The sequence below is a fragment of the Pelophylax lessonae genome (assembly GCF_965119305.1).
Source record: "Pelophylax lessonae genome assembly, chromosome: 4".
Classification (NCBI taxonomy): domain Eukaryota; kingdom Metazoa; phylum Chordata; class Amphibia; order Anura; family Ranidae; genus Pelophylax; species Pelophylax lessonae.
Window position 1 is genome coordinate 252,457,373 of NC_138771.1, and position 23,098 is coordinate 252,480,470.

Here is a 23,098-nt window from a genome sequence, read left to right on the forward strand (position 1 = left end):
AGTACCTGCGGGTACCTTAGCGACTGGGAGTACCTTAGCGACTGAGAGTACCTTAGCGGGCGGGAGTACCTTAGTACCTGGTGACTGGGAGTACCTTCGTGACTGGGAGTACCTTAGCGGGTGGGAGTACCTTAGCAACTGGGAGTACCTTAGTACCTGGTGACTAGGAGTAACCTGAGACTGGGAGCATCCTGGGATAAAAGCCAGGTGAGAGGAGCGACTGTGAAGTAACTGGAGTAGGTTTAGTATCAGGGGATCTAGAGTAGGGTAGGTAACAAATTAGCAGGATATTATCCCCATAGAATAGAGGGTAATAATGTCCAACATGATTGGGGATGCCACTCAGTGCATATCTTGCTCCATTTATGCGTTCCTTGATGAACCAATCGAGGGCAAATACTGCTGTGCGAGATGTGAGCAACTTGTTTCTCTGGAAGCGCTGATCCTAGATCTAGAAAACAAGGTCACAACACTGCGAAAGGAGCTTGGACATTACCCAGCAGGTGCTAGCAGGGGCAAGCATAGAGGAGGGTGGAGACGTGGAGACACAAGCACCGGAGGTAGGCAGTTGGGTGACAGTTAGAAGGAGGGGAAGAGCGCTAGGGAGGCCAGTCCTGAGTTATTACACCCCAACAAATATGCCAAGTTGCATGATGATGGGGATATCAGCTCAGGGGTGGCAGCGTTGGAGCAGGCCCCCTCCCCTATCTGCCAGGGGAGCAACGGCTCCAGGAAGGAGAGGGGCAGAGACTCAGGAAAGGTTATACAGGTAGTGAGAGTAGGGGACTAAATTATTAAGAGGACAGAGAGGGCTATCTGTCAAAATGACCATGAGCGCCAAACAGTATGTTGTTTACTGGGCGTTCGGGTTCGGCACATGGCGGATCAGGTGGAGAGATTATTGGGCAGGGCTGGGGAGGACCCAGCGGTCATGGTGCATGTAGGCACTAAGGAGCTTAGGGAGCTGAACAAATGGCTGAGGAACTGGTGTAGGAAGGAGGGGTTTGGGTTCCAGGAGAACTGGGCTGACTTCTCAGTCGGTTACCGGCTCTTTAGTAAGGACGGGCCACACCTTAATGGGGATAGTACAGCTCCATTGAGAAGTAAGATGGCCACAATGTTGGAGGGGCTTTTAAACTAGGTGTTGGGGGGATAGGGCTCAGAGGTAGTGCCAGTTAGTAGGGAACAAAGGACCGAAGCTACTATGGGGGGTCAGCAGTGGACAATATAACCGTAACGACAACTACTGGGGGGAATGAGTGGACAAACCACAAACCAAGCAGGAATACATGTAATGATAAATCACTATCAACTCCAACAACACTAAGAGGGGTATAAGCAAATACAAGGAGCCTAGCAAATAAAATGGAGGAATTGGAACTGTTATTACACAAGGAGGACATAGACCTTGTGGGAATAACAGAAACTTGGTTTGACCCATCACATGACTGCCTGGCTAATATTGAAGGGTATTCTGTGTATAGGAAGGACAGGGAAGGTAAAAGCGGGGGAGGGGTATGTCTCTATATCAGAAAAAAGTAAGGGTGATAGAGAGGAGTGACATTATGGAAGGGACGAGGGAGGAGGTGGAATCCATGTGGGTAGAACTTCATAAGAATGAAATAAGGGGAAAAGTAATAGTGGGGGTATGTTATAGGCCCCCCAACCTAAGCGAGGAGGGAGAGCTGGAACTTCTTTCACAGTTGGGAATAGCAGCTAAGCAGGGACAAGTCATTATAATGGGGGACTTCAATTATCCCGATATTGACTGGGAGGAGGGGACAGCTCAGTAAAGGCCCGTCATTTCATGAATGTCTTACAAGACAACTAGATGTCTCAGATGGTAGATTCTCCTACTAGAAAAAAAGCATTGCTTGATCTATTAATTACGAATGATTCAGGTCTAATCTCAGATGTAGAAGTACGGGACAACTTGGGTTCTAGTGATCACAGGATGATTACATTTAAAGTAAATCATAGGACAACAAGGCACGAGGGGAACATAAGGACTCTAAACTTCAGAAAGGCAAACTTTCCTAAAATGGGCTCAATAATAGAGAACATAGACTGGGACCTAACCCTAGGATCATTGAACATGGAGGAAAAATGGGAATGCTTTGCGAACATATTAAAAAAAATTATCGCAAAGTGCATTCCAATAGGAAATAAATTTAGAAGAGCCAAGGTCAAACCAGGGGGGCTAAACCGTAATGTAAAAATGCTTATTAGAGCGAAAAAAATGGCCTTCAAGAAATACAAAACGCAGGGGACGTTATCGGCTTTCCACCAATACAAGTATTCTAACAAGAAATGTAAAAATGGAATCAGGACAGCTAAAAATGACTTCGAGAGGCACATAGCAGAGGAGAGTAAAAAAAAAAACCCTAAGAAATTCTTTAAATACATCAATATCAAAAAAGCGAGGTCAGAGCAGGTTGCACACATAATTAACAATGATGGAAGGATGGTTACAGAAGACACAGAGAAGGCAACTGTGCTAAATACTTTTTTCATTGGTTTTTACACAGGAAAAGGAGGTATACAGACCAGGATTGCCTGGCTAGCACAACATCACAAGACTTGCCACAGTGGCTAACAGAGGGCGAAATCAAGGAAAGACTTGATAACATTAACACTAATAAATCACCAGGACCGCATTGGTTGCACCCGAGAGTACTTAAGGAACTCAGTAGGGTTATTTCTAGACCGTTGTTCCTAATCCTCACATACAGTATATTGTCTGGAACTGTACCATGTGACTGGAGGAAAGCTAATTTGATACCAATATTCAAAAAAGGGAGGAGGGATATTCCGGGAGATTATAGACCGGTCAGCCTGACATCAATTGTATGTAAATTATTGGAAGGGATGATAAGGGACTATCTCCAAGAATTTGCTAAGATCAACAGTATCATCAGCAGTAATCAGCACGGGTTCACAAAAGTAAGTTCTTGCCAAACCAATCTGTTAACATTTTATGAGGAGGTGAGCTGTGAGCTAGATAGGGGGAGACCTGTGGATGTGGTGTATCTGGATTTTGCTAAGGCATTCGACACAGTTCCCCACAGACGCTTAATCTACAAACTAAGGTCTGCAGGCATCCACCTCAAGGTTTGTTCTTGGATAGAAAACTGGTTACATGGGGGTGTCCAAAGGGTAGTGATACATAACGCGTACTCAGACTGGTCTGGAGTGGTAGGTGGGGTCCCCCAAGGCTCAGGACGGAATCAGTAGCTCAATCTCAATTTTCGCGGATGACACAAAAATAGGCAGGGCAATAACTTCTCATCAAGATATAGAAATCTTACAGAATGACCTGAACAAAATAACAGAGTGGGCAACTACGTGGCAAATGAGATTTAATGTAGAGAAATGTAAGGTATTGCACTAGGGGGCAAAAAACATAAACGCAAATTATGCTCTAGGGGGGGAACCTCTGGGGGAATCCAGGATGGAGAAGGATCTGGGGGTTCTAGTAGAAGATAGACTAAGTAATAGCATGCAATGTCAAGCTGCAGCTGTCAAAGTCGGCAGAATATTAGCATGCATAAGGAAGGGGATATATTCTAGAGACAAAACTATAATCCTACTACTTTATAAAACACTGGTCTGGCCACACCTGGAGTATTCTGTCCAGTTCTGGTCGCCAATCCTTAGAAGGGATGTGCTGAAACTGGAGAGAGTCCAAAGAAGGACAACTAAACTAATTAGGGGATTGGAGGACCTTAATTACGAGGAGCGATTACAAGCACTTAATTTATTCTCCTTGGAGAGGAGACGCCTCAGAGGGGACATGATAGTGATTTACAAATACCTCAATGGCAATCCTAGCATAGGCAAAAAATGATTTAGTCTCAAGGATTGCAAGAGGACATGTGGCCACGCAATGAGATTAGAGGAGAGGCGGTTTAACCTTAAGCTGCGTAAGGGGTTCTTCACTGTAAGGGCGGTGAGAATGTGGAACTTTCTTCCACAATTGATGGTAGCAGCGGGAAGTATGGCTACTTTTAAAAGACTCTTCGACGTGCATCTCACAGATCACAACTTTCAGGGTTATGTGAAATTGATCAATTCTCTGACACACACACACCTGTACAGGTTGAACTGGAAGGACTGTTGTCTTTATTCACCCTCAACTACTATGTAACTATGTTTGAGGCAGCAACAGATGACAAGATCACTCCCCTGATATCACCAAAAGATCCATTCAAGTTAACAGCCAACCAGGAAACTAACATTCCATTGCATGATGGGAGATGTAGTTTGCTGTCCATTAAAGAGAGAAGGAGGAAGAAGTGACATTCGGCACTGGTGTCTGTCAGCCCATATTGCTTGCGGAGAGAGAAAAAACAGCGCTAAATCATAACATCACTGTTACCAATTATTAATTTTTTTGGTGGTGTTTGTGGCTAGGGTACCTAAAGGAGATCACTGGTAAATTCAGATGACAAATAGGAAGGGACATTATATTTGTAAAAATTATTCCGGAGTGGGGTTTGAACAGTTACTAAGCTAGAATGTGTTTACTGTAAGCTATACAGTTCAGAGCACTTTTGCAAATCCGTGTATGAAATACAATAAGCAAAATATGAAATATCAAGCAAGTATAAATTCAAAAGTGTCTCTCAGGTAAATCTTACAATAATAACTCAAAATCTGTACTTACAGAAAACATACTATAGTTTCCAACAATTCTATTCTCTTGAATGAGACAAATAAATGTACTTTTGCTTACTCACTTTACTTGATTTGTGATCCACATTAAAGGTTGCAATTGCTTCCTCAATTTTCTTTCTGCCACTTTTATTTACAACATATTCAGCAAGTTTGTTAGCTAGATATGTCTTTCCTGTTCCGCTGGGCCCGGATAATATAATTCTGTGATGTTCCATCAATAAATTAAAGTAGCGCTGAGTAATTGGTTTAGGAATGAGGGTGTCAAACACAAAACTGTCCAGGCTACTATCTTCTACACCTAGAAAAGAAAAATCATAGGTTTCTGTGACTGAGTGTTCTGAACAGCATCCTAAAACAATATCAAAGAATAATTTCAGGAGATCAAACGCCTAAATCAATGTTAATAATGAATTTTTCACTCATACAAATAAAATATTGCTTAATCATGATTTCAGATGCAGAATATTTTATTCCTAAAGGGAAATTACTGAGATACAGTTACATTCAACAAAGACAAAATCACAATAACAAATTGAAACAAGACAAGACAATAAAAATACAGATAATAGTAAGTTAATATATACAGTAACCATGAATTGAAAATTAAACAAACTAAATAATACTATACTGTAATAAACACTACCATCCTAAAACACTATTTAGAATAAAAAAACACTGGTTGAAAAACAACAGAGAATACAAAAATGCAAATATTGCACCACTTTCTGTAAACATTACACTAAAACTTGGTATGCATAATTAACCTAACACTAACATAATATAAAAACTACATAAAAATCTGGGTCATTAGCCAGATTCAAATCCTCACATCCAGAACTCACTCTCTGATTGCCACAGGCAAAAATGATTTCCTGTGTCGCTCTGTGGTGCATCATGGTTGTTACAGTCTAACAATGAATGTACTCCTCGGCATATTGAACGGCATTTTGTGGAATGGATGGAAGGAGTTGTCCAAAACTGAACGTACCTTGGACAACATCCTCCTCTCTGACACTAAAGACTCCAACTCCAATTCAACAACATCACTGGCCTTGCAAATTAGTCTATTCAGTCCGCTGGTGTCAGAGACCCTAAACCTGCTTCCCCAGCATGCCACCGCATACAGGAGAACACTAGCTACCCCAGACGCATAAAAAATTTAACCAGTTACCAAGCGCCTACCGCACATTTACTGCGGCAGGCTGCCGCGCCTGGGCAAAGCGACGTAGGTCTATGTCACTCGCTCTCAGGAAGCTAGGGGCGAGCGCACACAGCTGTTAGCGCGCTACCGCCCCCGCTAGTCAGCGGGCAAACCGATGCATGTGTCAGGTGGCTACGATTGCCGCCTGACACCCGCGATCATTCCCCGCTGAGACAGAAGGATGGTCGGCTGTCATAAACACAGCCGACCGTCCTTCTCCCTGGGATGATCACAGAGCTCATGTGATCCTGCTATATAGGATCACATGTGTCTATGGTCATCTCAGAAGCCACGCCCCCCCCCCACAGTTAGAATCACTCCCCTAGGCTCACATTTAACCCCTTGATCACCAACAGGGTTAGCCTCTTACCTGCCAATGGCATTATTACAGTAACAGTGCATATTTTTAGCACTGATTACTGTAGTAATGTCACTGGTACCCCCAAAAGTGTCAAAAATAGCAGTTAGGGGTCTGATCTGTCCGCTGCAATGTTGGAGTCCTGCAAAAAATTGCAGATCGCCGCCATTACTAGTAAAAAAAAAAACAATAGAAACGACTTAAATCTTTCCAGTAGTTAGTAGACACGATAACTTTTGCGCAAACCAATCAAAATACACTTATTGTGATTTTTTTTTTTTTTACCAAAAATATGTAGCAGAAAACAAATTGGCCTAAAATGTTAAAAAATTTAGATTTTTAAATTTTTTTCTGAAATGTTTTTTTTTTCAAAATTGTCATTTTTTTTTTTTTTGTTTATAGCGCAAAAAAAAAAATCGCACAGGTGATCAAATACCACCAAAATAAAGCTCTATGTGTGGGAAAAAAAGGACATAAATGTAATTTGGGTACAGTGTCGCATGACCGCGCAATTGTCCATTAAAATAACGCAGTGCCGAATCCCAAAATAGGGCCTGGTCAGGAAGTGGGCAAATCCTTGGTGGTTAAATACAGATGATTATGCTAACACCATATGACAAAAGTTCTTCACCACAGTTCTATACTCTTCCCCATCCCTGATATATCCCACTAATGGGGAGTTATCAGAAAACGTCTGAAGATAGCAAGACTCTGTCTGGTAGTTGAAATCAGTGGTATAAATAAAGGAGATAAAGGTACAGAGAACTCTCCACTGTTAAACCCTAATATTGTTGACCACCTTAACCGACACAGTCTTGCAAATCTACATACTGTGGTCTTCCAGTTAGGTATTCACAACAATCCACGACACAAAGTAGAAAATATCCTGCATCACTGTTAGCTTCTCACCCAGGAGATCTGGCCTGATGGTTTTAAAAGCACTGAAAAATGTAAAACACATTATCCTCACAGTGCTAGCTGGCTTATGCAGGTGTGCATACATGCGGATTTAGCAGGACGATAATAGAGTCCTCAACTCCCAGTCTTGGCTGGTAGGCGAACTGCAATGAGTCTTAACATCTACTAACCAAGGGCCATTACTGATGTAAAATTAGTCTCTTTAAGGTCTCCATGGCATGGGATGTCAAAGCCACCAGTCTGTAATCCTCGGAGCCACAAAGATGTGGTATCTTTGGCACAGGACAAACATCTTCCACAACACAGGGATTGTGTTGTTCGGAGACTCAGGTTAAAGATCCATTGAAGGACACCCCCTGGCTGGTCTGCATATGCTCTAAGCACCCTGGGGTTAATGTCATCAGGGCTGGTCTAATTTCCTACCTTAGGTACCCTCAACTGTCTACTCACCTGATCATCTATAAAAGACTTTGCTGTACTTTCCCGTGAAGAAGGAGTGCAGTTGTTCTTTTAAAAAGAACAGCTGGGAAGGGCATCCAATTGGAGGGAGGGGGAGCAGAACCCAAACTAAAGGAGGGAGGATAACTAGTATGAGGAGTGCAGGGCATTTGCCTCAGCAATACTTATCTACAGCTTTGTAGATTTGTATGTACATTGATGGCACAGAAGGTAATACATATATTCTAGCAAACGTAATATAAGTATATGCACTGCATCTTAGTGCACATAGATGTTGTGTGCCAACATTCACAAGTAAAGGAAAAATGCGTTTATAAGCAGCGACTATATGCAATAAATGACAATCTTTGTCTACCCATACTAACTGATAATAGATGACAACTGTCAAGGCTGGAACGGCTGAGTTTAGATCATTTATCACTTATATATTATATGAATAAGATAGATTATCTTCTGGGCATCTAGTGTTATCGACTAGCAGGAAAAAAAAAAAAAAAAATTTTAACACACCTTAGCTCCCTTAACATATCCAGGGCTATGTTTTCATAGATAACTTCATTTTTTTTAATTTTTTTATACTAACCCCTGAAACCTTGGATTGTCAGCACTCTACCAGTTTTTATTTTAAAAAAAAACAAGAGAATATAAGTACTAAAAACTGAATATAAGGGTGACAAAAGCAGAGATAATTACAATGACAATCCCACCATCTGGGACTGCAAATAAAGTGGTGCCAAAGACATCTTATTTCATATAACAATTTAATATAGCAGACTATCTCTCTTTCATAATCTCATGGACTCTGCTAATGCTTTTCCCCAACTACCTCAATGATGTCCTTAAATAAATAATTATTTGGCCGGTTCAAACTGCTAAAACCCAGACATAGATACCAACATACCACTGTTCTTAGATAGATGTACCTTTTTCTTAGTGTAATAATAATAATACAAAGATAAAACTGCTGTATACTAATATTCAGTATACTATATGGATGCTCTAGATCATAGAGTAGTTCACCAGATATACTAAAACACAGGATCACAGACATGTTACTTTTGTAGAGGTAAGGAAATCTACAGTAAAATGCACAGGGATATGCTGTGATCATTATGTCCATTTGCTGTTCAATCAATAGCAATGATACATTCCAATATCAGATACATACCAACAAAAAAAATGGTGTGACTAAGGTGACATAAGTGATTTACAAGTATTTTAAAATTTAGAGGAATGAGTTTACTACTTCTCAAATCTAGGAAATCATTTTACCTATTTGTGTTGTTCTTGGTTAATACATTTTTGGTATTTTTTATTCTCATGCTATTAACATGCATCAAGCTTTTTGTATGGGTATGAAAATTGTATATGTGTTTCCCTTTTCTTTATTAGCACATTCTGCCGGTCAGCTGATTAGTTAATTTGCCCTTCAGTATTGACAACCTTAAAGACAACAAGAAGTATACATGAAATAAGTCAATGTGCTTTCCCATGGCCTAAAAAGTGCCCTGGGAAGGAGGAGGCCTTTATTAAGCAACTTTTAAGCAGCTTACATAATGTGACCAGGCCTGCCTCCTCCTATCCACAGCACAATATTATTAATTGGTGGAACTGCCCATCCTTGTTACGAATCTATAGCATGGTGTAATTGACAAGGGGATGGCCTCAAGTGCAACTGTGGGAACTGAAGTTTTTAGTTGCATAACAGAGTGTTATGATTTTGAGGCTATTTGGTATTGAATGTAACAGTGCATGATGTGACCTCCAGGTCAATGTTTTTTATGTCTGCTGATGATTTAGCAGCCTTAAAATAGTCACAGGTTCACTTAAAGGATAAGTTCACCTTTTAACAAAAAATAATAAATGCACATTTTTGCAGGTATAAAAATTTGCATTTATTATATTTTTGTTTCTGGAGACTCAAAAACATTGCACCAGCAATCAGCAGACCGCTGATGCCATTCAGGTCTCCTGCAGATCTGTCAGTGTGTGCCTGTATATCCTGTATGGGTAAGCAGATACAATCTGACAGAAAGAAAGAATAAACTACCAAAGCGCCATGGTAGTTCATTGAAAACTACAAGCCAACAGCCGCAATGGCTGCTGGACCTTGTCGTTTTCCATTCACAGGACATTGTAAATGAGTGACATAGCCGTGTGGGCCAGCTAGCAAGGGGAGGGAGGGGGGAATTCCCACTAGCTTACAGTTCGGGAAATTGGGGAGGAGCGGACCATTCATAACATGATGTTACACTCTGAATATGGGTGCAAGATGTAACATGTTACGAAAGGTGAACTTATCCTTTAAAACTCGGCATGCATAGTCATTGAGTTCAATCTCTAGATATTACAGAAAAAAAAAATAATCATTGCATGACTGTAAATTGTTTAGTAGCACAACAATTATTATAGTCTGGGAAACATAAACCGACAAATAAAACAATTCATATACCTTTAAGGTTCACAGTGATGATATTATTTTCTCCTACTAGGTATCCACAAGGTAACATTTCAGGCACTTCTGCATTGTTTGCTCTAACTAATTGACCAATACTGTAGTTTGCAATGGCATCTGATGTTAAGCCTAGATTAGATGCTGGATCAACACGATAAATGTATTCCTAGGTATTAATGTAGAAAGGTTACAATTAATAAATGCCTTTATTTAATAAATAAATAACCCTTGGTTGAAAAACACATAGAAGACAAAGAGAAAATATGTATACTGTAATGGTTCTCTAACAAATGGTAATATAGAGTTAGTACACTTTAGTGTATGCACAAACGTGTTTGACGTCATCATTCAAATAATACTACAAATAACTTTCAATAAAATCACACAATCAATGGTCTTTGCTTGATGAACATGCCCCATATGAAAGGGAAGATTTGCTAAATGCTAAATGACATCTACATTACTTCATTGTAAAATTCTCGCCGCAGCAGACACACGTAGTGTGTTACTGAGCACCTGCATGCTGTCGGTTTGCAAAGCGTTCGCAATCTTTTTCAATAATACCATACATCTTGCCAAGTACCTGCATTCAGCTTGACATTTACACAAGCATACTAAACAAGACAAGTTCAAAAAGCAATGACGATATTGTTTGGAACTCAGATTATTTGACTCCCCAGAGCTCTTTCAAATGATACAGTAACTGTGGTAACAACAAAACTATTGGCAGATCTTTGGTCTTAGAGGGCCCAGCTCTGACCTCTTTCAGGAATGGTTGTTTCTTCTCCCTCACTGTGCAAGAAAAGCATTGTCATCATCATCATGTTTTTTTTATTTTTTTGGCAGATGAGATGCACCTGCATTTTTAACATTGTGTGATGTATTTAACATTAGATGTAAAGCATTAATTTTCCTAAATCTGCTAAATTGCCATATGTTACATCATCATAAGAGACCAAAAAAAAAAAACAACATTAACATCAAAGGTCAGTCTAACTTATTTGCTACGCCCACTCCCCACCCCCCCCAACCCCACCTATTTTCTGGAGCCCTGGAGGTTTTGCCTGTTGTGATGCTATATTTAAAGTGATATCGAACCCTTAGTTTTGTAAGTGCTGATTTAATCACTTACTGGTCATGCAGATAATTTATCTTTTATTCCTGGCACATGTTCCAGTTTAAGGTCGGATCATGGCTGCTGCCCCACGTTTCCTTTTTTAGGGTGGCTCCTTTCTCTCCAGTGTCCTATGGAGTCACCCTTGCATGAAGGGACTAGAGTTGTGTCATGGCACCCTGTTGCTCCTCCCTCCTTTCTCCAAACTAAAAGACTGACTGGGGACATGTGACATGGCACCCTGTTGCTCCTCCCTCCTTTCTCCAAACTAAAAGACTAACTGGGGACTGCACTTTCCACTTTTAACTCTTTCTTGTGAAGGCCAGAAGTTCAGAGAAGCAGCACCAAGAACAGGAACCAGAAGCATTAAAAGTTGTAAACTGCAAGTGCTAAGGTGGGAATTTTAACAAATAGTTTACTGGGTAATGTTTATTTTGTGCTCAATGTATTGAGCTAAAAAAACAAAAAGAGTTAATTATTACTTTAATTATGTACAGTATGGCAACGCTGCACTCTTTTGCTCCACGCATTTTTCCCCAAGATGTTCCAGCTGTTTCTGTACAGATTAGGAAAAATGTATGAACTTTAATCCACGCTAATAAGGGGCAGACACAATTCATACAATTGTCCACCTATCACAGTCATTTACTATTACAAAAACATAGATGTGCGAATAGATGAACTTTCATTTCAATTGAGAACTTCTTGCATGTGCTGACAGCAATTAAACCGTTTTATTTTATTTGCACAGCTTGATATTAATCCAGTAATAATAAATGTGTATAACATTTTATTTCAGTAGAGTGGCTTGAAAGAGCAGAGATGATTCTGATGAACTCTTCCAAGTGCCTGTATTTTGTGTTTCTTGGCCGATAAGCTAAATAGAAAGCATTTTTAATCAGGGACTGTCAAAAAAATTAGCTTCCCTGTTTGATTAATCTCTGGCTTATTTTTAGTTTTCCTACATTTACATAATAACTGATATGCCGGGACATCCAGATATTCAGAACATAGCAAAATCTCTTTAGCATCCAAGATACAATTAATTGCCTATCTTTAACCATTTTACCGCATGATAACAATAGATAATTGTCTTATACCGAAGTAATAAAAGGAGGTGCGTAAAGGCAAAGACACAGAAAAATGACATGTGAAAATTCAGGATGAACATCTTGACACCTGAGAGACTACCAGGGAAAGGGATGCACGTGTAAACACAGGGGTGATCTACTAAATCAATTACCGTATATACTCGAGTATAAGCCGAGTTTTTCAGCACATTTTTTTGTGCTGAAAACGTCCCCCTCGGCTTATACTCGAGTCAAGGAAAAAAATGTCCTCTCCGACGGGTTTAAGGTTTAAAAATGGCGCCGCCCGTCGCATACATGTTACCGCGCACGCGCCGCCGCCGCTCGTGTAATTTCGGCTATTCCCGGCGCCGCTCGGGAGAGGCCGGGAATAGCCGAAAGTATACGAGCGGCGGCGGCGCGTGCGCAATGACGTGTCGGCGCCGGGCGGCGCCATTTTTAAAATGAAGGCGCCTCTGGAACAGGTAAGTGAAACAGCTTCACTACCTGCCATGGGCTGCGGGCACACTACGAGGTATGCAGTGCTGCGGGCATGGTCCACATGTACCATGTCCACAGCACTGCATCTCCTGTAGTATGCCCACAACCCCGGATCCTCTAGTACCATGCCAGTGCCCTGCAATCTCCTGCACCATGCCAGTACCCTGCAATCTCCTGCACCATGCCAGTACCCTGCAATCTCCTGCACCATGCCAGTACCCTGCAATCTCCTGCACCATGCCAGTACCCTGCAATCTCCTGCACCATGCCAGTACCCTGCAATCTCCTGCACCATGCCAGTACCCTGCAATCTCCTGCACCATGCCAGTACCCTGCATTCTCCTGCACTATGCCAGTCACCCTGCATTCTCCTGCACTATGCCAGTCACCCTGCATTCTCCTGCACCATGCCAGTCACCCTGCATTCTCCTGCACCATGCCAGTACCCTGCATTCTCCTGCACCATGCCAGTACCCTGCATTCTCCTGCACCATGCCAGTCACCCTGCATTCTCCTGCACCATGCCCGCCGCCCTGCATTCTCACCCTAGGCTTATACTCGAGTCAATGATTTTTCCCATCTTTTTGTGGTAAAAGTAGGGGTCTCGGCTTATACTCGGGTCGGCTTATACTCGAGTATATACGGTAGTAAATCAACCCCACATTCCTTAAGATCCCCACAAGTAAATCATTTTCATTTAAAAACGGTATGCATTTTTTTATTTGTGTTTTGACGTTAATGCATGAATATAAATATGTTAACCTATCTTATTAATTATTATACAGGGTTTATATAGCGGCAACAGTTTTAGTAGCACTTTGCATTATAAAGGGAGGCAGTACGGTTCAATACAATTCAATAGGGTTCGGAGGGCCCAGCTCCTGAAAGTGATATAATCTATTAATTTAAACTTACCAGTGGAAAGTTGAAATGGGCTTATCAATTACTTTTAAGCCTGAATGTTTTCGGGGAAGAATACATTTTGAAACAGCCGATGGAGCAAAAGATGAAGACACTACCATGTTTACAAGATTGGGAAATGAAAAGTTTCATCTTAATGCACAAATAGTGGTAAAAGTTACCTTAAATAGCCGTCTAATAACTGCATCTAAAACATCCCATTTGGTCTTTCCACTGACTCCAATGGATCCTATTAAATACTGGTGGCTTTTGGCATCCTAGAAAAAATGCATAGGGTATAATATATAATCATAGTGTTAAAAAATGTGGTTGTGCCAAATTTGGTCATGATATTTTAAAACAAAGAAAAATATATGTTGTCTGTGTTTTCATGTATTAAAAAAACTAAAAAAATTATCAAAATATCCAATGTTCAATATTAGGAAAACATCCAGTTTGTTGACAAAACAGACCTTACAGCTCAATTATAGAAAGGATTTTAGCTAATTTTTTTACAGATCAATTCAAGGTTATTTCCTCAAAAATAAGTAATCCCATGTAGATTCTTGCTACTGCAAGCACAAGATCATTGCTAGAGTTGTAATATATATCACAGTACATATAGCATACCTTTAGAAGTACATTATTATCATGATGGATACAATTCTTAGAGGGTCTATTTATCAATGTTTTCACCCAACTTTTACCCAGCTGTCACCAAAGATTCATACAAGGTTCAAATAGGAAATGTGTAAATCTTGGGTGAAAGCTGTGTGAATCTTTGGTGAAAAACATTTATAGGTAAACTGCTTAGTGTAATGAACCTAAAGTATGTCAGGTATGTCTGCAACTTGACCTAATGCTCTGCCCAGCCTTTGGTTAAATTATAGGGGATAATCATTTTGGCAAATGTTATCTAAAATAAAACATAACTAACAACTTCTGCCATCACTGCACAATTTTGGAGGATTTAAAAAAAGAAAAAAAAAACAGCTGACTACAGATTGAGATGTTAAAGTATTTTAACAACATACATTTGAAAACCATTTGTGTACTGAATACAGGTGTTATACAATGTTTAACAAAAATAAAAAAAAATCTTTACACTAAATGCAATTCCAGCTTTTATAGCTGTTCATGTAGCAGTGCTATAATTTTTAACCTAATACATTTCTGATCATTAGCAGGCCAAATAAAACCCTAAAAAAAATCTTTTGTAAAAGCATACCTAATATAATTTTCTACTTACGTTTTTATTCTTTAAGGACTTTGAGATATATACAAGCTGATCTATGAGATCTACAACAAAAGTGGATCTACAGCTCCTAATTGTTACTATAAAAATAATCTCCACTTTTGCTATAGTGTTCTTTGTACAAGGTGAGACAGTGCTCTGCCCTGCCACAGTGTAAAAAGGGTTTTCAGCAGTCTTACCCACGCTTGATCAGCTTCTGGTCCAGGGTCTTTGGCCTACTGAAGATGTTATTTCATATGATGTTCAGAAAGGATGTCCTACTGGCCCTTTTGCATTGACCTATACCAGACCTCTACACACCCCATCAGAAATTGGCCACATACCTTTTTATCTCCCAAATGTGAAAAAAGTTGGGCTGTCTGTTAACTGACAGAGAAATAAATCCCTAAAAAGCATGCCTTAACAATCATAAATGCAATCAGAAATAGATACGAGTCAACCTTGTGAAATAGCTGTATTAAAATAAAATGTATAAACAATATAGTGTCAAATATAAACAAATGTCCATGAAATATATTCTTTTGAATAAAAATAAATGTCTGTGTGTATTTTCAAACAAATGAATAGAGGTGCACTGCTCCCAGTGTTTAAAGCTGACACATTCATGAATCACTATCCATATTCCACCAGTGCTCAGAAGGAAGAACAAGCCTCTTACACGATCGACATGACCTCTAGGTTGTAGGATATCATAGGAAGCAAAAGATCAAGGGATATCATAAAAGCAGCCAGATGTCGCTTTTTCAACCACACTCCTGGATTATCTGGCCGGTGTTTGGCATCTCAACCTCCACACACATGTGATCTTGATCGGTGCAAGCCATGGATTAAGTCTCCCTTGTGCTCAGGATGCAGTGTGTATATTACATGCAAAACAGAGGAAGGCTCACTGTGCAATGTATACACATTGAAAATTTATTTAAAATACCACATTGCACTTACAGAAAAATAGATAAAATCAAGCGGTAGAGAGAAAATTATCTGACCACGGAATATACCAGCAGGTCCAGAACATAGTGACGTCACAGCTCCTATTTCCTTTCTTCATACAAGGTTTTAAATTTGACGGGAGGAAATAAAAGCTGTGACATCACTACGTTCCGAACCTGTTGATGTTTTCAGTGGTCAGATCATTTTCTCTCTACTGCTTGATTTTATCTATTTTTCTGTAAGTGCAATGTGGTATTTTAAATACATTTTCAATGTGCATATATTGCACGGTGAGCCCTCCTCTGTTTTGCATGTACACACTGCATCCTGACCACAAGGGAGACTTTACCCGTGTCTTGCACTGATCGAGATCACATGTGTGGGGAGGCTGAGATGCCATACATTTGGCAGATGATCCAGGAGTGTGGTTGTGAAAGCGATATCTGGCTGTTTTTATGATATCCCTTGATCTTATGCTTTTTCTGATCTCCTATAACCTAGAGATCATGTTGATCTGGTAAGAAGCTGATACTTCCTTTTGAGCACTGGTGGAATATGGATAGTGATTCAAAAATGTGTCAGCTTTAAACACTGGGAGCAGTACCCCTCTATTCATTTGTTTTAAGATACACACAGACATTTATGTTTATTTCGCAGAATATGTTTCATGGACATTTGTTTATATTTGATACTATTATACTGTTATACATTCATTTGGATACAGCTATTTCACATCGTATCCATTTCTGGTTGACTCATTGTATCCATTTCTGATTGAATGTATGATTGTTAAGGCACTTTTTTTTAGGGATTTATTTCTCTGTCAGTTAACAGACAGCACAACTTTTTCACATTTGGTATACATTTTTTTCTGTATTCAGGAATTTTAAAGTGCAGCAGTTTGTTTTCATTCTAGTGCGAGGTTTACTTTATATATATATATATATATATATACACTTTTTTATCTCTGGCAAGTGAGCCATTGCCCAGGCCTGGAAGACTGGAGCACAATCTTGGCTGGATCCTACAATCACCACTCTAGTGGTCTCAGACGGCACCCCCAAATGTATTTTTGCTTAATTGGGGTTGTCAGAGACAGCCAGTAGAATTTTATACATGCTATCATATGAATTTTGTGTTTTTAAAGAGTATTTTGTATTCAATAAAGATGTAAAAAGAATGAATTGGTATTTGAGTTGATTGTGCCTGTAAAGTTATTTGTTTTTATGGTCTTTTTGCAATGTTACTTAATATATTTATACCTTTTTATCTCCGCCATGCGAGCCATTGCCTAATCCTGTTAGACTCTGTCTGTTGCTTTCCAGGGGGTAAAAACCAGAATGACTGCTCTGATGATTGATGAGCAGATGTCCAGTATATTGAAGGATACGCATACAAAATTTTTGAAGATCTGGGAACCGTGGATAAGTTACTCCTTTCAGACCCTGCCCCCGACTAGTTATGGTCAGCTTTAAACCTTGTTTGTAAAGGTCTCGTGTCCATTGTACTCGCCCTCTCTTGGGGCCCCTCTCCTCTTTTGTCTTCTTTCTCTTTTTTATTTCCTTTCTATGTTCCCTTCTTCTTCTCTAACTACAATAGTAATAAAGCCTATGATACATGCCTAATTTTTAACCTGGTCCTTTATGGTCCTTGTAATAGTTTACGGTTATGTTACCTATTTCTTTACATGCCTGTTTGATGTCACCCCTGCGTGGGCAATCCATGCCTTGTTATGATTCTTGAAACTTCAATTTAAATACTAAAACAGAAAAGGGTTTTCTATCAACCAGGTTCTCATCCAGACAGATTGAGGGGCACCAGGGTGCTTGTTTCATTCAAAGGTAACTGGCTTTTTAGTTTCTTCATCAATTGGTAAAACCCAAATTGGGACCTGGAGCCTGGAGATTTTGGAAAGACTTGTGTGAGATAAAATCTCTAATCCTGGATCCTGGTTTTGGGACCCACCAGCACACTAATTGGGCAAATACAGTATGTGGGCTTTTAGTAGAGACCTGACTATGATTTTGGGTTCCACCCAGCAGACAGAGGAGCTCTCTGCCAAGGAGTCAGGAGGGCTCCACCTAGAAGACAGGTGGAGGCCAGAGCAGCAAGGAGTTGCAAGTTGTGGGAAAATAGTTTGTTAGAAGATTGTCTGAAGAACACAGGCAAAAGGGCCTTAGGGTGAGGCTTGACCTGTAGCTCTGCATGTGAAAACCAGGAGGCTGGATGAGTGTTTCTTTGCAAGAGAGATTTAATAAAAATGGGCAAGAAAAGTGTTTAAAAGGAAGAAAAGTGAGTGGCTGTGTGCCAAAAGCTCTACCATTTGAATCAAGTTCTCACAAAGGTTTCATAAAGGAACCCAAGTGTGAGCAAATTATGACCAAATGCATAAACAGGGGTACGCTTCTGTTCAATAGTTTAAAATATATAGGTATTTCAAGTTTAAAATACAGTACCTTCCATGTGAAAGCTTTTCAAGCCTACCTAGTTATTATTGACGCTGTCCGTCACTATGAAAAATTGATGGAGCCAAGCTCAGCTTTTACAAAAGAAAACTAAAAATTTGCATATAATATTAGCTGCCATTTTTCTCTAGATTTACTATTAAAATGTTCACTTAAGGTAACTACTGCCTATGCTTATGCATTTTTTTTCATCAATGCCAGTTTGATTTGTCTGGGTTTGTGACAGGTTTACTTAATACTAGTTCATTAATTATTATATTTCCATCTATAGTGTACTGAGGCTACAATGTGACCTCTGCACTGCAATTTAGAATCTACACAAGAGAATCAACCGAGTAGATATAAAAAAAGTTTACCTTGGTCCTTCCATATCCCTTATTAACACAGACCATGATTTTAACACTGCACCCATCCTTGTGGCAAGTCCCATCTCTTACATCATCCAGTAAAATATCTGTAGAAACAGATGTTGTAAGTGTAAGATTATTCATATATATATATTCATTTAACATCTACTGCATTAAAATAATATGGGTACCTACTTTATTATTGTATGGTCAGTTTAATATAAACAATGATGGCAATATTTGCAACTTCCAACCACACTTCTTACTAAGTAATAACATGCTGATTTTATTTTACTGTTTCTCGTTCCCAGTGTACATCTGGCAGTCTGATGTGAATTATTATAATCCTACAATTCTTATTCAGCTATTGGTTTTAACTCAGCAGTCACTTGGCAAACAAGGGTGTAAATGTAATGTGTCTCACCTAAAGATGGGCCACTTGAAGGAGAATGTACAAATTTCTATACATTAAATATTCATTCAAAAACAAAAAAGCAAGTAATTCAACGCGTTAAGGCTTTATAAAAGTTACTATCTGGAAATCATTTTAATACCGGCATATAACTTTTCTTTGACAAAAATATATTATAGTACTGTAACACCCTCAAGTATGGATGAATAATAAACTAAAATGTGTTTCAAATGGGATCATGTGTTAATTCCTAAAGGTAACTAGACTGTGTACAGCAATACATATACACACATACATATACACAAATTTGGTTTAGTAGCTAAAGTACACTGATCAATCATAATATTATGACCACCCACCATAACCAATCAAGGCATTAACTCCACTAGACCACAGTAGCATATCCTTTAAGTCCTGTAAGTTGCAAGATGAGGCCTTGATGAATCAGACTTTTTTTTTTCAGCACATCCCACAGTCGCTTGATTGGATTGAGATCTGGAGAAGTTGGAGGTCCAGTCAACACTTTAAACTTGTTGTGTTTCTCAAACCATTCTTGAATTCATTAGACCAGGCCACCTTCTTCCATTGCTCCATGGTCCAATTCTAATGCTCACATGCCAGTTGTAGGAGCTTTGGGCTGTGGACACAGGTCAGCATGGGCACCCTAACTGGCCTGCAGCTACACAGCCACATACACATTAAACTGTGATGCACTGTGTGTTCTGACACCATTCTATGGGAATCAACATTAATGGTTTCAGCAATTTGGGCTACAGTTTCTCTTGTATTGGATCAGACTACATGGGCCAGCCTTCATTCTCCTCCTGCATTTTTAAGCCTTGGTTGCCCATGACCCTGTCATCTGTTCACCAGTTTTTCCTTCCTTGGACCACTTTTGGTAAGTGATAACCACTGGAGACCAGGAACATCCCACAAGATCTGAGTTTTGGAGTTGCTCTGACCCAGTTGTCTAGCCATTACAATTTGGCCTTTGTCAACGCATCTACTTCAGGGACAACATATTAATTTGTTGCTGAATTTATCCCACCCATTTTCAGGTGCCATTGTAATAGGATAATGAATGTTAATAACTTTACCTGTCAGTGGTCATAATGTTATGGCTGATCAGTGTAAATGCATAATCTGAAGTTCGTAAAATCCTGTTTAACAAACTGTATACCTCCCAGCCTTCAGAAATATAAGTTAGGCCAAATTATGTGTGGTCCATCACCATGAACTCTTCATGGTTAATGGGTATCATGTATGGACTTGCAATACCTATTTCAGGCCCAAGCTCAGGACTGTTTGGAGGTATATGATAGCATCGTCCAGCTATGCTAAAAAGAAAAAACTATCATTTTTTGTTCTGTTGTGTCATTGATACACTGTATGAGCTGTCGCAATTTGAGCATTGGTATTTCATGGAAATAGCCAAATTTGAACAGCACAAAATAAAAAATAATTTCATCACCATATCCCGAATGAGGTCTGCTTTACCAGAAATAAACAAAAATGCCCCTATATAAAGACAGTATACACTACATAAATTCATGTCTGTCTGAAGAATACTACAATTCTCTAATATCTAAATCAAAACTTAACTAAAAGAAAAATACAGCACTTAATACCTGTAGCTATGGTTTCGGTTATATTCAGATTATTTAAAGAAAGGCCTAGTGATTGACGTGAAGAGGATGAGGTGCAACTTGATGATTCAGAGGAAGGCCGATTTATTTTTCCCGGGGTAGTTTCAGCTTTTAACCTGTCATTTTCAGCTTTCAGTATTTCAATTTCATTCTAAAATTCAAACACATAGTATTGTTAAAAACATAAAATCCCATGGTTGAATACCAAAAAATAAATAAAATAAAATAACTTCAATTAACAATGGAATCCAACCTGTTAAAAGAGCTGCTTTCAGACCTTTTGGAGAATCTGTACACATATTAAATAGCTCTGACACAGGCTGCTATTGTCTAAATCACAAGCTTCATGCTAAGTTCAACAACACTGCAAGTTACAGGACTGCCTAAGGTTTAAAATGCAGTATGTAAGGAAGACAATGGCAGCTTACAGACACAGGTATTTCATTTAATAAAATGTCATCTTTGTTAAATTGAAACAAGATAGCTCTTGCATGATTTTAGTGCATTAACCACAGCTACTGAATTAGACTTTTTACAGACTCACTTAAATTGTGGTGAAATAAATGCTAACTCTCCAAACAAATACACATTTAAAGATTATTTTCTACCTTAAAAAAAAAAAATGTTTTCCAAAGCCATACATGTATTTTTAGGCAAATGGAAGCCTAGATTGGCTTAAAAAGATTGCTCTTCCCACACCACCTACTAAAATGGCAGACAAAAAATACAGGTTTTGATTACCGAATAGTCATCTAATACAAGCAATGTGATGTGGGATGAAACAGGGCACTTAAAGGCAGATCCTGCTGTAGGTGACAGAACTCATGTACACTTTAATTGAAGAATATTCCTGTCACCACTTTAGGTAACTGGGTACCTGGATTGACCTCTCAGATGGACTGTTTGAGAAACGAAAAGGATGGCCATGAACACCATTTCTTTCTTCCCATGGGTAAACTTCTTTGTGGGAAATTAACACCGCCTCTATAGCTGGCCATGCATGGGTTGTTTTTTCTTTTTTATCAGCTGGTGGGCTGATCAAAAAACAAATAAACAGATTACTCCATCGACACAAGCAAGGTGGACGGAGAATCGCTCCCCACTGTGCTATTGTATTCTGACAGCAGGGACCAATTCGCTGTCAGAATACACAGATCAGCACTGTACCCGATTGGCTGTAGGTGCTGATTGAATTAAAGTTTTCCAACAATCCTGTTTGAGAGAAGCGTATCATTAGATCAAATTCTGTCGAGTAGAAACGACCATTGATGGATTGAAATTCAGCCGGTTTAGCATGAAATTACCCATCTATGGCCAGCTTTATTTTATTTATTTTTTTAAATCTTGACTTGATAAGATATAAAATGCTGCTACTAGGAATATCTGTTGATTATATCACAAAATCTGTCTGAAGCATTCACTTTGTTTTCTACAACAGATTATATTATGACTTTACAAAGAGTGAACATATAGAAAGTAGCCAGATCTCCAGATCTCAGAGGTCAGCCACAGCTGTGCAAGGCTTCTTGCACAGGGATGTAGTAATTTACTGATGTTTATATGTAGGATCTTGTTAGATCTTGAGTAAAATATTCTTGTGTGCATCGTTCTATAGACAACAATGCACATGTGCTCAGATCAGTAAGAAACAGTGTTTTTTCCACCCATGTGCAAGGGGCCTAAAGCATACCAATATTTTACAGTTTCCTCCCAGAGAAGAGAAATACATGAACAATCAGCACATGCAAACAAAATGTATCCTGTAATAAGATTATTCCACAAGTTAGTTCTCTTTAAACAGTACCAGCATATTTAAAATATTGAGAATGAGAAAAACAGGGTATCAATGTACAACCATCTATAGCACATAACATTTAAAACGCAGAGGATCATTGACCTGCATACGGTTCATTGCTTCTCTGATTTGGTCAAGGTGATGTGCAGAGCTAAGAGCCTCCAGGCGGATGTCTGTCAGCTTCAACTCTTTTTCTCGAAGTTCACCCTTTAGCTGCAGGATTATTTCAGCTTCTGCTTCAGTGCATTCGCAGATCCTTTTGAAGGAAAAGAATCATGTTTTATGAGCAATTTATACAGAACAGCATTTCATTTTGTAAACGAGCAAAGGCTTTTTTTTTAACAAAAAATATTAAATATTTAAATGCCCCAGTAAAAGAAAAGCTTGTGGAAAGCATTTATTCCATCTTCTTGCCTGAAATAGGATAAGTCAACGAGAGATTTTGCAAAGAAATTAACTGAGAATTTTCCAACCTTCTGACTCTTCTTCCCCGAGGTCCTTCTAGGAAACCTGGAAAATGTAGTGAGTACTGAAAGAACACTATTAAAGCCAATCTGTTACATATGAAGCAAGATCACAATCATGTAGGGCAGATCAG

The 23,098-nt window shown here is 39.2% G+C and overlaps 1 protein-coding gene across 15 annotated transcripts in view; it reads right to left on the reverse strand.

The window, feature by feature from the left end:
• NAV3 (neuron navigator 3) overlaps positions 1–23,098 on the reverse strand; it is a 921,889-nt gene that overhangs the window by 45,589 nt on the left and 853,202 nt on the right. For all 15 annotated transcript variants that reach the window (XM_082254072.1, XM_082254071.1, XM_082254082.1 and 12 more), the window contains 6 exons: positions 22,603–22,756; positions 20,688–20,856; positions 18,657–18,754; positions 13,833–13,928; positions 10,066–10,234; positions 4,740–4,975 (listed from right to left, as the gene is read on the reverse strand). In XM_082254072.1, the coding sequence (XP_082110198.1) occupies positions 4,740–4,975; positions 10,066–10,234; positions 13,833–13,928; positions 18,657–18,754; positions 20,688–20,856; positions 22,603–22,756 (922 nt within the window). The remainder of the gene's footprint in view (positions 1–4,739; positions 4,976–10,065; positions 10,235–13,832; positions 13,929–18,656; positions 18,755–20,687; positions 20,857–22,602; positions 22,757–23,098) is intronic.